Genomic DNA, 16667 nt, shown 5'->3' on the forward strand with positions numbered 1-16667 from the left:
AGCTATTGCCAAGCCTCTTTTTAATTCGGCATTTAACAAATTGCGGTGCTAACTTCGCATTAAAATTTTGTGAAAATTTACTGAGACTAAAGTTTCTTCTGAAAACCTCCTGACCCTCCTTAAAGGACACTGGTTTGGACCTTAGATTGTACTGTGCGGCATTGCGCTCATATGCAGTACGAATGTTCTTTTGCAGATCTTTTCGCAACAAAGCGAGTTTGTCAGTTCTTTGAACAGACAGATGCGGTTCTTCTAAAAGCGACAAATTTTTCAAGAGACGATAATCGGCTCCATGAGTAATCATTTCTAATCCGAAGAGAGCTTTGTAAGGCGAACAACCTAATGATTGATGAAGTGACGACCTTAATGCGCATGAAATAGCTGTTATGTTTTTATCCCATTCTGTCTGATCTTCTTTTAGATATGCTCTAACTGCAGATAGAATTGAGCGGTTGACACGTTCAGCCGCATTACTCTGTGGTGAGTATAGAGCGGTATACACATGTCTCACTCCCAATTCTGTCAGAAATGCATTGAAATCATTAGCACGAAATTGTTTACCATTATCACTCACTAAGACTTCTGGAACTCCATAACAGTGAAATATATTCTTCAGCAAAAATTCCTGAATGACAGATGAAGTAAACTTCTTCAAAGGACACAGCCAATGAAATTTGCTAAAATGGTCTAGAACAATCAACAAGCCTATATTACCACTTTTAGTTCTGGGATATGGTCCTAGAATATCAACATAAAGTCTTTGAAATGGTCTGCATGTGGGAGACTGTAAACCCATTGGTGGTCTTAGAATTTGATTTGGAGATTTAGTTTCCTTGCAGGTGTCGCAACTACGTATGTAAGCACGCACATCGTTAGCTAATCCTGGCCAAAACAAATTTCTCCGTAGTTTTTCTATTGTTTTCTGCATCCCACAGTGTGATGAAATCGCACTGTCATGAGCTTGTTTAAGCACATCTGTTCTAAGTCGTTCGGGAACCCATAACTTCCACAAACTCTCATTCTGGTCTTCTACACATTTAGAATGTTCTGTTCGAATGTAAATAAACTGGCTAGATATCTTAATGTCTGGGAATTTGGATTTCTCAAGAGTAAATTTCTTCTTGAGCTCTTGATACTCAGAGTCAAAGAAAGCATCTGAGTCCAAGTCGACAATCGGGCCAATTTCTAACGCTGCAACTTCTTCTTCACACATCCTTGAAAGGACATCCGGAACTATGTGATCTTTGCCTTTTCTATGAGAAATAGTAAATTTATATGGCTGTAAGCGGAAAATCCATCGGGCAAGTCTACCGGATGCATTTTGTTGACGCATCAGCCACATCAAACTTGAGTGGTCTGTAACTACCTCAAATTCCTGCATTTCTAAATAACACCTGAATTTCTCTATAGCTAAAACTACGGCTAAACATTCTCGTTCCGTTACACTATAGTTTCGCTGTGCTCGGCTCAGTTTCTTTGACATAAACGCAATCGGCATTTCGTCATTTTCTGCGGATAACTGAACTAGCACGGCTCCAATTCCATAATTACTGGCATCGCAGTGCAGATAGAACTTTTTCTCAAAATCGGGATTCTGTAAAACTGGCGCTGTAGTAAGAATCAGCTTTAATCTGTCCATAGCCTCTTGTGCTTCTACGGGCCATAAAAACTTCTTTTTCTTTGAGAGTGTGTCAGTTATAGGGCATGTGAGTTCGGCGTAATTTTTTATAAATCTTCGATACCACCCACAAATACCTAGGAATCCTCGAACCTGTTTAAGGTTCTTTGGTGATGGCCAATTTTTAATACAATCAATCTTCGAAGGATCTGTGCAGATACCACCACTGCCTATGATATGTCCTAAATAATTTACGCTTTTAACGCAAAACTGACTTTTCTCAATATTCAATGTTAAATTTGCTTTGCGAAATTGTTCGGCAAGGCGTACTAGCACTGCTAAATGGGCTGAAAAACTCTCTGAAACTACACATACATCATCTAAATAACCGAATACACAATAGCGTAGATCTGGGGGTATTAATTCATCCATAAGACGACACATGGTTGCTGGAGCGTTACACAAGCCAAAAGGCATTACCTTGAATTGGTAGAGAGGTCGGCCAGGTATGGTAAATGCAGTTAATGGCCTTGCCTCTTTGGTCAATTCAATCTGCCAGAAAGCATCTTTTAGATCAAGCTTGGTAATATAATTTGCTTTTGGCATACGCGAAAATATACCTTCTATCGCTGGTAAAGGATAAGCATCCTTTTTGGTTGCTTCATTTAGCTTACGCGCATCTAAGCATAGCCGAATTTTATTCGGTTTCACTACCAATCGCATGGGAGAACTCCAGGCGCTAATCGATGGTTCTATAACATCAAGGGCTAACATTCGGTCGATTTCTTTATACAATAGCGTTTCAACTGCCGGACTGACTGGATAAAAACGCTGTTTAACTGGTCGTGCATCACCAATATCAATATGATGTTGAATCAAATGCGTACGGCCTAGTTTTTCTTGACAATTAGGGAAAAGAGATTTTACGACTTCTAATTGTCGCAATTCTAAATCAGTTAATGGGAATGAATTATCTACTAAATCTGTGCTAGCTGTGGAATTTTTATCAAACTCCTCCGAAGTTGACTGCATAGCGCTAATTACGTGAGGAGCTAGAGAGAATTCTTTCCAAAAATCTATACCCAAAATTAATCTTTGCTTAATTGATGGAATAATATATAATCGAAGAGTCTTCGTAGTTCCTTTGTAATTAATTGGGGCGTTCAGTACACCAACCACGCTATGAGCTTTCCCATCTGCCGTCTGCACTTGGGATGTAAGTGACTTAAACTCCGAATAGTTAGAGAAGTTTTCTAAAGCTAGCGAGGCTCCAATACAGCTAACATTAGCGCCTGTGTCTAATAGACCCAGCTCAGTAAACTGAAAAAAATTAACGCTGGCATAACAACGCGAATCATTTTTATCATTAATTATTGCTGAAATTAGAAACTTTCTATATTTTCTTAGCTTTTTATAGTAAGCTTTGCAACGCAAAGCACTCCTAGTTTTTAAAGGACTTTTTTCATTAAATATCCTATGTTTTACTTCTAGATAGTTTTTGAGGCGTTCATGATAAGGTAACATGTGCAGGGGCTTGATATTTTTATTTTGAACAGACTTTAAATTGGATTCGGGCGAAGGAGCTTCAGGGATGACAGCGTTGATCTCCTCTTCTGATCTCAATTGGTCTTTACAGGGGGCATCCTGTTGTTGTTGGACGCACCCTTCTGTCGGTTTTCCGACGAGCGTTGGATACAAGTTTTACATTGTGGCTTATACACATTAAGTGCACCACACCCGTAACAAAACACGCGACGCTCCGCTAAACAATTTTCCCACACATGTCCTGGTGTATCGCAGTTCCAGCAGCGTATATTTGACTGTTGGACAGCAGCGATTTCAGTTTCTATGCCCTCAATCTGCCCGTTGTCGTCATCGAGCTCAGCAACTGAATAAATTGGTCGCCTCTGAAAGGGCTGCTTGAGACGAGAACTACTTTCCCTTTGGCTACTAGTTTCAGCAACTAAATTTTCGTGCATCTGGACCAATTTTCGAAGCTGACCTACGGAATGCACCGGCTGATATAACAGCTGGTGACGCGCTTCGGGAAGAAGATTGTTTTTAAGGATTTCAATCAGTTCTTCTTCGTCGATTCGAACTGAAGATTTGTCGATAAGCGACACAATCCCCTCATAAAAATTTGTGAAAGATTCACCTACTTTTTGTTTTCGAGAGCGTATTAGCTCTTTACTTGCAAATTCGGATCGATAATCCGTGTACTGCTGACGTAGCGCAAAACAAAAATCTGCCCAAATGATACGTTCCACCTTCTTATGGTATCTCCAGTACCAGTTTCTTGCCCTTCCGGCGAAAAGTATATGCATATGCTTGCACAAAGCCTCCAGATCCCCATCTAACGTGTCCTCAGCTAATACTTTTACCCTGTACATAAATTCGTCTACACCTAAGCCCTCCTCAGTACCATCAAACTGAATGTTCCATTTTTGTATAATTTGGGCGACTTTACTCGGATGGACTGATGTCTGACTTGACGATGACATTTGGACAGACGGACGCGGTAAAGCATTAGGCGGAGACCGATTGCTTAAATTCAAAGAAGACATTAATCGAGTTACGGTTTGCTCGATCATATTTTGAATTGTAGAATAATCAACTGGGGCGTGATCTTCGCGCCGATTGGTACCTGTACGATAAGGACGACCTCGTCTTCTAGTGTTCATTCCACGTGAAGGAGGATGTTCATTCTGGTTGGTGCCAATACTATTGTCTAACTCAACTAACGGCTCTTCACTCACCTCCAACGCACGCTGATCTGCTGTGACTCTCTGGTTATCTACTTCTTTTAATGCTTTGGCCAAGTTTCGAGTCACTGCCCGAGAACTTGGACCTGGGACTGACGGATCTGCTTGCTTCGATTGAGGCGAACAATTTCCGATAACTACCTTCAAATCTTGTATATTTATCACCGCTGCACAATTAGGACAAGTGTTGCGATCATTCAACCACTCTTCCAGGCAACGCTTATGATAAATATGTTTACAATTCGTGATATAGCAAGACTGTGTATTTGTCAAAATCTGACCACAGATGTCGCAATTCTTCGTAGCATCATCCGAAGATGCGGAATTACGTTGCGGACTACGAGCAAGAGGCATAGTGGCTTCAATTATTATCTTAAAACGGTTCTACAAACAGAAATCCTAAATTTTTTGTAACAAAAGAAAGTTTGATAATTCAAAGCTAATAATGAATTGTTTTGGTTAATATAAATGGGGAGGAAGTCAATTCCATATTTTTTTAAGTTCTGGTATGAGCACATAGGGAATACAGACTGGGCTATTGCATCTAACATCCGATGTCAAATTGGCGAAGCAATATTCATCAATAAAGTAATGTACTAATTACAACATTAATGTACTACATCTACCAACTTTTATTATCGGGAATGAAAACCCGATTATAAATTTATTGTCATATTATCTTCAAAATTATAGGGTATCCATCATCGGCAGGGTATCCAATCTTAGCTAAATACACAAGATTCCAGAAGCGGACCTATATTCTTGAAGTCACATGTACTTCAATAAAGATATAAAAGGTTATCGAAAACAAACGAGCTATTGTGAAAACTGATCTTAATTCCGATTGTTTTGTTTGTGTTTAAAGGAGTGGGCTTGTAAAGAAAATGCGTTGTCGGCAATGCATCCGCTCTCAGACAAATGCTAGAGTTCCAATACAACTACATTTAATTTACCACTCTATAAACGAACTATCTAACTAACTATCGTTAGCGTATCGGATATTCACAAATATAAAATGCGGCTACTAACTTCATTTAAAAGTAAACTCGAGTCTAGTATGCCTCATTTTGGAGTCGGTACACTGAAAGCATATAATCTTTAAAGACTACTACGCTCACTACCTCATAAGATCGCATAATATCGCTAAAGATCAACGCTCCTCAGTGCCCCACGTTGGGCGCCATAAAATTTGTAATGGAATTTCGGGTGTCCATATATGTATAGAGGCCGACGCGTGCTATATATTCTGCTACTACACTGCTTGCCATAGATTCAGAGATAACGGGCGGGATCTCCTGGTCCCTTAGCTCATTCGGGAGTGTGGGGGGGTTCTTTGTTACCTCTCAAATCTCCCAAACACAAATTTTAAATTGTTAAGATCCCTAAAGATGGTCCACATGACCGAAGTGAAGGGGAAGGGGGGAAGACGAACACAGAGGTTGTACCTATACCAGAAAAAAAATATGAAGAGGCGAGGCCTTAGGTGACGATTGGCACCCGCTTCTCCACCCAACCCTACCATGGTTTTTAATTTAAAAATTTGTAAAAACCCCCATTAAAAAAAATCAGACGACTTCCTACCCCATTATATAACCAAACTTACTGGACTTTTAGAATCGCATGATTCCTTCTCAATAACTAACGTAACTTGTAGATATCATTTTTTTTCCAAATTTATTGTTGAGTACGCAGACTCAAAAAAAACAAAGTTCTTATAACTAATAATCAAAACTTATATATAAAATTTTCATTGCTACAGTTATTTTTCCATTTCAATAAAAATTTTTACTTTTCTTACAACTATACGATTACTAATTTTCTGCTGGTTTTATTTTTCTAAAACATTATTTCTTTTATCTTCTTTTCTCTTTGTCTAATACCTATTGATCTATTTTTATTCTTGATTTAAAAAAATTTCTATATATACATTTGTTTATAAAACTTTGTTGTGGTTAAATTTCATTAAAAAAAATTTTTTTTTTAATAGTTTATTTATTTATATATATATAATTTTTTATTTTTATATTTTATTATTATAAATTTTTCTTTCTAGCATTATTAATTTTATTGATTATAGTACTACTTATTATTTATTTATTTAATTTAATTTTATTTAAATTTTTTTTTTCAGTGTAATTAAAATTTTTTTTCTTTTCATTCATGGTTATATTTGCTGCATCAAAAAAACAAATCAATTCACAGAAATAATATAATAATATATAAAAATTAGAAAAAAACGCAAGAAATCCAAATCTTTATTCATTGTTGTATTAATTTTTTTTTTTTTTTTTTTTTTTTTTTTTTTTTTTTTTATTCAAATTTTTCCATATTTTTCTTTTTATTTAAATAAATTTAAACTTTTTCTTTATTCATTTTTTTTTTTTTTGCAAATTATTGGGGACAAGGGCACATTGGGGTTAATCACTTACAGTTTTTTTTTATTACTCCCGCGACGAAAGGCCTTTCTGCGTGGTCAGCTGTTAAGTGTAGAAATGGGGTATATTGGCGGGAAGGGAGGAACAACATGATCTTTAACTTTTTTTATCTTTTTTTTTTTTTTTTTTTTTTTGGTTTAACACATAATTGATTTTTTTTTTCTAGCTTTATTTTTGTTAGTTATTTTTTTTTTTTTTAATTTTTTTTTCTTACTTCAAGTTTTTATTATAGGGTATTAACTGTGTGTGGATTCATTTCTTTTGATGCTGTACTTTGCTTTATGTTTCTTAGTTATTCATTTTCACTTATTTATTCAAATACATATATTTATTGGTATATATTTATTTATTGATATATATATTTATTTATTGCTTTCGTTTTGTGTGCTAATTGTATATATAGTAATTATAGATTTTATGATTGAGCTTGTAAACCACTAGTTTTTCTGATTTCTTTACATCTCTCTCGACAAAAAAAATTTTACTTAGCACTTGCCGTCGGCAATTTAAATGTCTTGCACAAATTCTTTTCTTTCGCAGTTTTTTTTTTTTCTTTCACATGCAAATACGACTTTATTTCCAAATTTCTATTTCATTAGTTATTTTTTTTCACGTGTTCAGAAATGCATATGGTTTTTTTGTTCACGCACTAAAGTTTCTTTATTTTGTTGGTTTTTTTTCGTTTTTTTTTTCCTGATGCAGCCCTTCCTCTCCCCCGTCGCTTCGGCGTTATGCTGCTCTGCCGGCTTTTTGTACCCTAACTTCCGCTTCAAGGTGACCCTTGCTGGCGCGAAGTTAGGGTATCTAATAAAGGAAAAAAAATGGACAAAAGTCCACTGAAAAAATGGAAAATCTTTTTTTAATTACATGATTTTTTGTTTTCCTGAACACTTTTTTTTTCCACGTACCTGATCTCTATATATATGTATATATATAAATAAATGTATATATGTTTTACATATATTTTGAGACGGGCAGCTGCGCGCTGCAAATTCAATGCAATTCAATGCCAAAAAAAATCAAACGCGATCGCTTTCACTTTTTTAATTATTGACTTCGGGAGTTTTTATTTTGCCAAAAATTCTTTTTATTATTTGGTTTAGTTAAATTAATTATTTTTTTTACTTTAAATTTTAAGCACAACCAAACTGACTTGATGATCTCGTGATGCCGGAAAAGAACTATTTGACCCATGTGGCTCTTTTTATAGTCCCCCATTCCAGTCTCCTCTCTTCCTCTTCTTGGAAAGTGAGACGCGAAGATAGGTGCAATTCGCCCGCTGAGTCCCAAAGCTTTGAGAGTTTCTCTCAAAAGCTCGCTCTCGAGGCTCGCTTTTGGGCCGCTCAGCGGTCATTGCAGTGCAGGCGACACATTTGTCGCGAATGATATGCACTGCAATTATTTAGGTACAATAACTCTGCTACGACCATTACAGAACTTTATGGACATGACCAATGTGTGCACTAAACGCTTTGCCCGGCAATCGCAAATACTTTGGCCAGTTCCGAGCGCCGTTCCCGAGTTCCGCTAGTTTATGTTGTCCGTGCCAGGCGCGAGCCCCACAGTACACACTGAATGCCGTGCCCAGTCCCATGTGTTGGCACAAAATACAAGCCATATATTATTCGAGTGGAGCGCAGGGGGCGTTGCACGTACAAGTGTGGCAGCTAGAGAGCGGTTGAGCGGGAGAGGGGGAGAGCGGGGTTCCTTTCTCCTCTCGCTCGCCAAAGGGCCAATTGACAGCAGCCTGCAGAACAGCATCACAATTAACACATGCCGGAATACCCAGAATCGCTGCTCAACCGGGGATGGAGTCCAGAGACGAGTCGAGTCGGGGCGAGTCGAGGCGAATTGAGACTCGAGTCGAGTTGAGTCCGGGACGTGAGTGCGCTGCAAAATCCGTGAAGCGTTGCACGTGTCACATCAGAGACAGCGTGGAGTAAGTCACTCGCTTGCATTTCGCAGCTGTGATGCGGTTCGTGGGTCGCTGCTCTGTGTCCTGTGCTCCTTGCTCCACCTTCACACATGCCACATGCCTTCAGTTTTTGCTCCTGCTGCTGCTCCTGCTGCTGCTCCTGCTGCTTTTATTACATTTTGACGCATTTTAATCGTTTTTCATCATTTTGCTCGGAGGGTAGCTTCGCCTTGTACGTCACAGCGTTCTTCAGCCCTCGCCGACTGACAATAATAAATTATGCTTTGACTTTTACAAGCAGCTAGCCCAACCCCAACCTTAACTCCAACTCCAACCCCAACCCCAACCCCTGTCCCAACTCCAGGCAGGTTCAGTCTCATAAATTGCGTAACGTCGACGACTATTAAAAATTACATAATTGCTTAACTGCAGCGCAGCAGCAGCAGCAGCAGCTCAGGCAAACAGACAACAATAGCAATGCCCATGCCCTGGGCTCGTCTTTTGCGTAGCAAATTGCATTATTTACTTTTCAATACATTGCCAAAAGGCCAAAGCAACAAACTACAAAGAACCAGGCGAAGGCTAAGCGAATAAATTTGTTTATAAAATTATGAAATCGACCATGGCTAATCGATTAGCTTACCACTGGCATATTATTTATATTATTTCCGCTTGCGTTCTTATATAACACATTATATCGTGTGCCCTTTTTTCCAAACTATTTTTTGACAAATTAAATGCAATTGCTTATGTGCAATTGATAGATTGACAAGAAAAATCACATAAATCATGTCTGAAATTCTTTATAGGTGCCAAATATTTGAAATGGAATATTGATTTGCAGTTTATTAAAAAAATAATAATCAAGGAAGAGATAGGGAATAGAAGATCCCAGAAAACTACGATGGGCTGATATTCTAGCCATTAAGAGCTGCTTTTATATATCGTAAATAGCACATTCATCCTCGATCAAAAATTCGCTTAGGTTTCAATGGTTGAATACATTTTGGTTGAATTGTTTATTCTTCATGAATTTTTTTGTGTATAATTTTTGACACCCATATATATACATATATTTGCGAAAGCAAAGTCTATAGCATTTTAAATTAAATTTTTGAATATTTGGAGAAGGTAATCAGAATCTAAAATATACAAAATCTTTTAATTTTAGTCTAATGACTTCTGCTAGGGTATTAATGTCATGCTTCAAAAGGTAATTCAAATAATCGAGTTTTATCGTTGTAAGGGAAGTAAGTATTGAATCGAATATCGAAAGATTTTGTGCTTGCATGGGCATATAGAAGAACAAAAGGAAGGAGAGACGAAGAATCGGATAGGCGAAGAAATGGAGCTTCTGGCTAACGGATGGACGGATAGAAGAAACAGACCAAATTTTGGTCAAACCGTTCGTCGCATAAGCATATGAACCTAACCTGATTAACACACATATATAATTGCATTTATATAAAAATATATTACATAGTTACCTAGTTCCATTTTTCTAGATACAACGAATTAAATTGGCTCTACTTTAGATCAATAAGAAACGCATATTACTAACTGTAAAATCTACAATTATATAAGGCTAGTAATACCGATTTGTTATATCTAAGCCGATTAAGCATAGTCGATTAAAGGAATTAAATATTCGATTAGCTATGGACCAGAAATTTCGTATAAAAGTAAAAGCTGACGTGGAGCCGCATGAGTTTTGTACAATAACGTGAGAGTGCCGGAGTTCAATAAACTAAAAGCAATCAAAATTGGTAAGTCACAAACCCTAAAGACCAAAACAAAGAAAAAAGATATATATTAGAAAAATTTGCTGTGAAATCAAGATGGAATCATAATACGTGGCATTCAAATTGATCAGGAGAAAAAATAAAAACAAACAGACATTTCAATGGAAGCCTGCACTTAGTCAGATAACATCGTCAGTTACTTCTAGCTGATGCTGCCTGCTTCTGCTGCTGATGCTGGCAGCGGTTATTGCCCCAAATTGTGGGCCATCAATTCAGCAAACTGCTCCACTCGAATGAAAAAAGTTGCGCTTTTAACTATGCAACTTTGTTGCCGTTGCAGCTTTGAGTTTGCAACAGCTCACCCGCTGGCTAGTTTTTGACAAACTGACAAACTGACGGACTGACAGTGTAAAGGACTGACCACTAAAAAAAAAAAAAGAAACAAAAAAGGCAAAAAATTCCCTCAACTTGATAATAATTTTTGCTGCAACAATTTTTCTGCATTCGCTTCTTCGTTTGCTGCGGCAATTAAAAATTTTTACCTTATTTGCTCCAGTTTTCGAGTGTTGTCCTCTCCATGGTGCTCCGTCCCTATCAGTTACCATTCGCTTCGCGTCAGCTTTGTCTCGCCTCAGGACGAATTTTGCATGGTCATTTAGTTCTTATTTTTTGCAAGCACAACTGGCAACGGGTAAATGTGACTGTGACTGCGACTGCGACTGCGACAGTGCTTGGTGGTAATGCTCTGCCATCAAGATTGCGAGCGCCCCAAACGCTCGCAGCATCGCAGCACACGCATATCCCTGACCAATGTCCTGGCATTGTGGCAGCGCGCTGTTACTAATTAAAAACGCAAATGGGTTTATGATGTTGCGCAAGTTGCGGTTCGCTTGAGAGGGGCGCCAGTGCCAGTGTCAGTGTAGGCGCGGGGCGGGGCGGGGGCGAAACGCTTTTACTGCTGTCGCTGCACAAATGTAACACAATAAGTGGACAAAAGAAGAGGAAGAGCTAAAAAGAAGCTGTAAAGAAAGCGCATAAAAGTGCGCGGCATTAAAACAAATTTCTGTAACGTTCTCTTTGCATCAGGTTTTCTTTCTTTTTTTCTGTTTCGCTGTGTTTGACAAAAATGGGGCGAAAAATACAAAACAAGTTGGCAGCTCGAGCTGCCACGCCAACACCCCCTCCACACCCCTACCCCAGCTCCAACAGCCTTTTGTGGCTTTTGCTGACTGCCCAGATCTCGTCCTCCATCTGCGTGTGGTTGGGCCACGTCTCTCATGCTATCTCGCTCAGCTGTGACTGGCATGTTTTGTGTTTTATTAGCGTGAAAATTTTTCAAAGGTGTCAGCAGTTTATATAGACACACATATATTTTGTCTATATATGTATATGTATATATCTGTTGGGAAACTTTTGAACGCCACGTTTGCTTCAAGAACAAGTTCCATCTACGCTTGAAAGGGAAACAATGCCAGAGCAAAGCAAAAATATTTAGGACCCCAGGAAAAGTCAACGAAATGCGGTCAACTATGGGGAAATTAACAGTTGTTGAATATAATAGAGAATAGAATAGAAATATAATAGAGTATGAAATATATATATTTTTAATTGCCAAAAATTTATGCCAGAGAAATTGTTGTTTTTCGTTTGCTTGCAAAACAAAAGCGGCCACGCCCCCAACCACTGTGGCTAGCCCAGAGATTCAGTTGTTTTGTCTGCTGTGCTAATTTATATGTTAATTTTTTCTTTTTTGATGCTCTTTCCCAAAAACATATACATATATATATATAATACATACACACATATATTTCTATTTATTTCGCATAGTGTGCATATTATGAGTATTTTGTGTTGTTTTTTTTTTCGTTTTTTTGTTGATGCGCTCGCTTTATATTTGAATAGAAAAACAGGAAAGGATCCCAGCCCATTGAAAGGGCGTTTTATTTCATTTTGGGCGGTTTTTCTATTCTGCATGAAATTTGTGCTGAGGCACAAGCATACAGCAAGGAAAAAAGAAGAAGAGAGCATGACTAACGTCATGGCAACTTTTTAATTTTTGACCGGGCCCAAATTAGAATAATAGCCGAACGGATATTACACAATAGATCCTGTGGACCTGTGGGACGTCGTCCACTTTGTGTTGTGGGCTTGGGGTGCGTGTTGGGCGGATTTCCGGTCAGTCAGTTGTGGTCAACTGGATGGCCAAAGACCGTTACTAAAAGCCCCAGCAAGTCTCAAACATTTGCAGCGAGTTTAAGGAAAAAACTTTTCAATTAAAACCTCGAATTGGCTGCTCAGAGCTGATGGATAAGAAAGACTTTTCCTTCACTAATTTCACGTCGACTTTAAGGCCCAACTAACATTTATGAGCCAGACGCCCCATCTCGATTGCCTTTCCTGCGTGTCCTTGCAGGCAAAGTTTTTGGGCCCGCTCAGCCTTATGCTATGCTCATATTTATACCCGCAACAATGTGCGCCTCGTAAAACAATTTATAACTTTTGCGCTTTTGCCTAATAAGTTGGCATGTTGTGGCCAATAAGTTGCCGCCGCTGGAGCGTCGCTCCTGCCGCTACGCGACACGGCCGCATCCTGGCAGACGACAAGCCGTCGCAGCAGTGCGAAACTATGCAAAGTACGAAAAGTGCAACGCGTCGTCTGCTCCCTCTCCTGCTTCTCCTGCGCCTCTCTTCACCCCCCCCAAAACTAAATTACATGCATTGAGGAAACAACAACAGAAACAACAGCCTGCAGCACTCGCTGGCGCATCTAGTTATGCCCCTCTCGCATACACACACCCTCTCTCGCTCTCTCAATCTCGCTCCCCCATCTCTGCTCCTCTCTTTCTACACGTTTGCTGCTGCTGTTGTTGTTGCTGCCCTAACTACTGTTAATTCTTCTAATTGTGTGCACGTTGTTTGCATGCGCTAATGTCGCATATGCACAAACAACAACAACAGCAGCAACAGCAGCAGCAGCAGGAGCTACAACAACACCTATGGGAGACGTCGGGCGCAGAAGGCGTGTCATGCAAATGTGTAACTGTTTATGCGAGCGTCGCTCGCCTTCTACACTTGAGATTTTTGCTGGTCGTCGTGTGCCGCTTGACAAGTAACATGGCAACTGCAAAGCGAAAGGCAGAGAAAAATATGTAAGCGAGCGAGACAGCAAGAGTGAGAGGGGGAGTTAGAGCGAGAGTGAGAGTGAGAGTGAGAGAGTACGAATGATGAAGAGTAGCGAATTAGTCAGTGTTCTCGCACTTATTAGTGCAAAACGCTGCACGCACTGCGTGTGTGTGTGTGTGCGTGTGTGTCTGTGTGCATGCATGCTTTGTTATTGTTAAATGTAATTAAATTATGCAGATGAGTGCCAACATGTCGGTGCTGCTGTTGCTTGCTGCTTAGGAATGCGTTTAGCTACTTTACATATTCGTGCGGAGCAAACAGCTGGCCGCCTTTTGATAAATGTCCTAAGTAGCTAACATTTAATTGCACAAGTTTATTAAATATTGAAACTAATTAAGCCCGATTTAAGTTGAGCTCCAATTGACGGGGATTTCTAAATTTGAATAAGTACAATAATATTAACTGTTATTACATTTTTTAAAATTTTGTTTACCTATTTACTTTTTGATCTGATCAAATTCAAACTAATAAACTGAGATAGACACGTATACGCATAAATGAAACAGATAGAATATTTATACCTAATGAGGTAGACAGATTAGACAGATTAGTGACAATAAATCCGAATAGAAATCAAATAGACAGCGCTGCAGTTCGAAGCCTCCTTTGCCTAAACAGAATTTGTTGAATATGTAAATGTTCTGTAAAGTGGAACTATAGACGTATTGTCAACATTTATATAAATTCATTATATATTTGTAGTTTCTATATTATTTCATTTGCATTGGCGATATGGTGCGCATACATAAAATTTTCCTTGATTTTAGGGTCAATATTTAATTGTAATTTCTTATATTTGCAATATATTTTGAGCTAGTTGTGGACCAAGTTGTCTGCTATAAGTATGCTCATTTAGAATATATTTAAACTTTATTTAGTTTCTAAATTTATTTTTCATTTAGTTACTTCAACAAGATGAGTTTTAGTTTATCGCTATTAACGGTTATCTTGGTGCTGGGTATTATTGCTGGACAAGGAAATGGAAAGGCCAATCAACTTCTATTTCACGAATTTAATCAGGGTTTTAACGGAGGTCAGGATCTGTCAGCGTACGGAGCACCGAATAACTGTCTATCGAACGTAGGTAGCTACATATAAGAAATCTTTGCATAGAGGCTCATCAAGATTCATTTTTAGTTATGGTCCCCTGAATGCCCGTCTAATGCGTATATGGTACCCATGAGTCCTGAATTAGTTGAATACATTGTTAGCCTACACAACTATTTGCGTAGCAACAGTGGGTCTCCGAATAAAGCGATCCCCTTTCGCTGGAGCAACGAATTGGAAAAGTTAGCCGAATCTAATGTTAAGCAATGTAAGGTCGCTCACGATGATTGTGTGTCCAGTACCTACAAGGTAACCGGACAAAACCTCGCGCTAAATGTCTATACGGGAACATTCAATGCTCGAAGCGATAGTGCATTGGTATTGCAATCCATTAAATCTTGGTGGAACGAATACAAGGCTAGTCAGAAGGAGAAAATTGGTTTTAAAAGGAACATAGTCCTAGGTTGTGCCGCATCCAGATTCTATTCAAAAGGCTCGCATAATTTCCTGATTGCCTGCAATTACGCAACAATTAACAGCCTGGGTCAATTTGAGCTTCGTCAAGGTAGCCCCGTTGGGCTGGGCTACCCATTTTAGAAAACGCGTTATTCTTGAAAAAAAAAAAAAAAAAAAAACAAACAAACAAACAAATAAAAAAAGAAACCGGTTACGTTAAGTCTAACCATATATACTTGATATTTTCACAAGTTTCATAAATAAAGCAAAGCATACATTGAACAATGTTGCTATAATCGTCCGACTTCTTGTGGGCTTTCCATTAATGATTGTTTCTTTTTATTATTATACCCTGAACCCATTACAAATGTTTAATCAGACCCCATAAAGCATATATATTCTTGAGCAGGGCGACGAGCTGGGTCCATTTAGCCCTCAGAAGATATAAGAGCTAGAGACTTTTATTTAAATGTACGCGTATATATAGCACGGATATCGAGTTTATCTTCAAAAATTGATCATTGATCCTGTTAATTTGTTATCGATTAAAGCCCCTTCAGAAAAATAAATTACTTAATTACTCCTATTCCTAGAAAAACGCGAATTATTATTGAAATATCAGCTCCTCGAACGGTTTAGGGGATTCCGTGGTCTAGCAAACTCGACTAGAGCTTTCTTATTTCCTTCTTTTTTTTTTTTTTTTTGGTATTTCCTCAAATATTATATCATTGGCATATTTATTTATAACTTTTCAGCAATAATTTGTACAATTACATTGCAGAAATGTACCTCTTTAGTATATCGCTAAGTTTGATACTACTAAACGCATTTCTTCTTACGCTGGGAGATGTGATTCCAAAAAACAATGGGACTGCTGCTGAGCGAAAAGATCCCGATACTGGCGCTGGTAGTGTTAATCTTAATGCAGGTAATTGGAGTAGCAATTTTGGAAATAATGGCAACGGCCAGACCTCAAATGGTGGATCTAACGGCAATGGGCTAGTAGTACACGCTGGAGTTTCTGGAAGGAGTGGTGGTGTTTCCATTTTTTCTAGACCTTTGATTTTCATTGGTAGACCTGATGGCAATGGATACAATACAAATGATGGATCTAAACAACAGCTTACCAGAGTCGACACCTCAGACGGTAGTCAGGTTGCTGCTGGCAAGAGTAATGTTGTCATTGTTGGAACTAATTGGACGAAAAACTTTAATCACAATGGCGAAGAGCAACTTTCAGTGGGTGGAGTTAATGGCAACGGCTTAATCATAAATACTGGAACTACTATAATACAGAATCGAAAAGATCAACACATAGGCAATCTCAATTTACGGACCGATGTTGGTACTGGTAGTATTAATCTTGGTGCAGGTAATTGGAGTAACAATTTTGGAAATAATGGCAACGGCCAGACCTCAAATGGTGGAACTAACGGCAATGGGATGGTCATAACTGGAGGCGTTAATAAGTTACACGGTACCACTGTCAAGCCCTCAAATAGCGAAGCA

General features: G+C 38.5%; 1 protein-coding gene across 2 annotated transcripts; it reads left to right on the forward strand.

The window, feature by feature from the left end:
• Positions 1 to 10377: 10377 nt before the first annotated feature.
• On the forward strand, positions 10378 to 15484 carry LOC108614139 (venom allergen 5-like). 2 transcript variants are annotated; one of them, XM_089468060.1, is made up of 3 exons: positions 10378 to 10496; positions 14558 to 14735; positions 14793 to 15484. In XM_089468060.1, exons 2-3 carry the CDS (start codon positions 14571 to 14573, stop codon positions 15297 to 15299), a joined length of 672 nt encoding a protein of 223 aa, XP_089324186.1. In that variant the 5' UTR covers positions 10378 to 10496; positions 14558 to 14570; the 3' UTR covers positions 15300 to 15484. The 2 variants fall into 2 exon arrangements, with proteins under 2 accessions (XP_089324186.1, XP_089324187.1); XM_089468061.1 differs by having other exon boundaries at positions 10382 to 10496; positions 14534 to 14735.
• The last annotated feature ends 1183 nt before the right edge of the window (positions 15485 to 16667 follow it).

This window comes from Drosophila arizonae, chromosome 4 (genome assembly GCF_054131065.1).
Source record: "Drosophila arizonae isolate 15081-1271.41 chromosome 4, UAZ_ARI_1.0, whole genome shotgun sequence".
NCBI lineage: Eukaryota > Metazoa > Arthropoda > Insecta > Diptera > Drosophilidae > Drosophila > Drosophila arizonae.

What these genes read in the sequence shown, in the direction of transcription:
- LOC108614139 (XM_089468060.1), top strand. Translation starts at nt 14,571, where the DNA reads ATGAGTTTTAGTTTATCGCTATTAACGGTTATCTTGGTGCTGGGTATT. An exon ending in CGAATAACTGTCTATCGAAC is followed by an intron (nt 14,736 to 14,792) that starts GTAGGTAGCTAC and finishes ATTCATTTTTAG; the next exon opens with TTATGGTCCCCTGAATGCCC.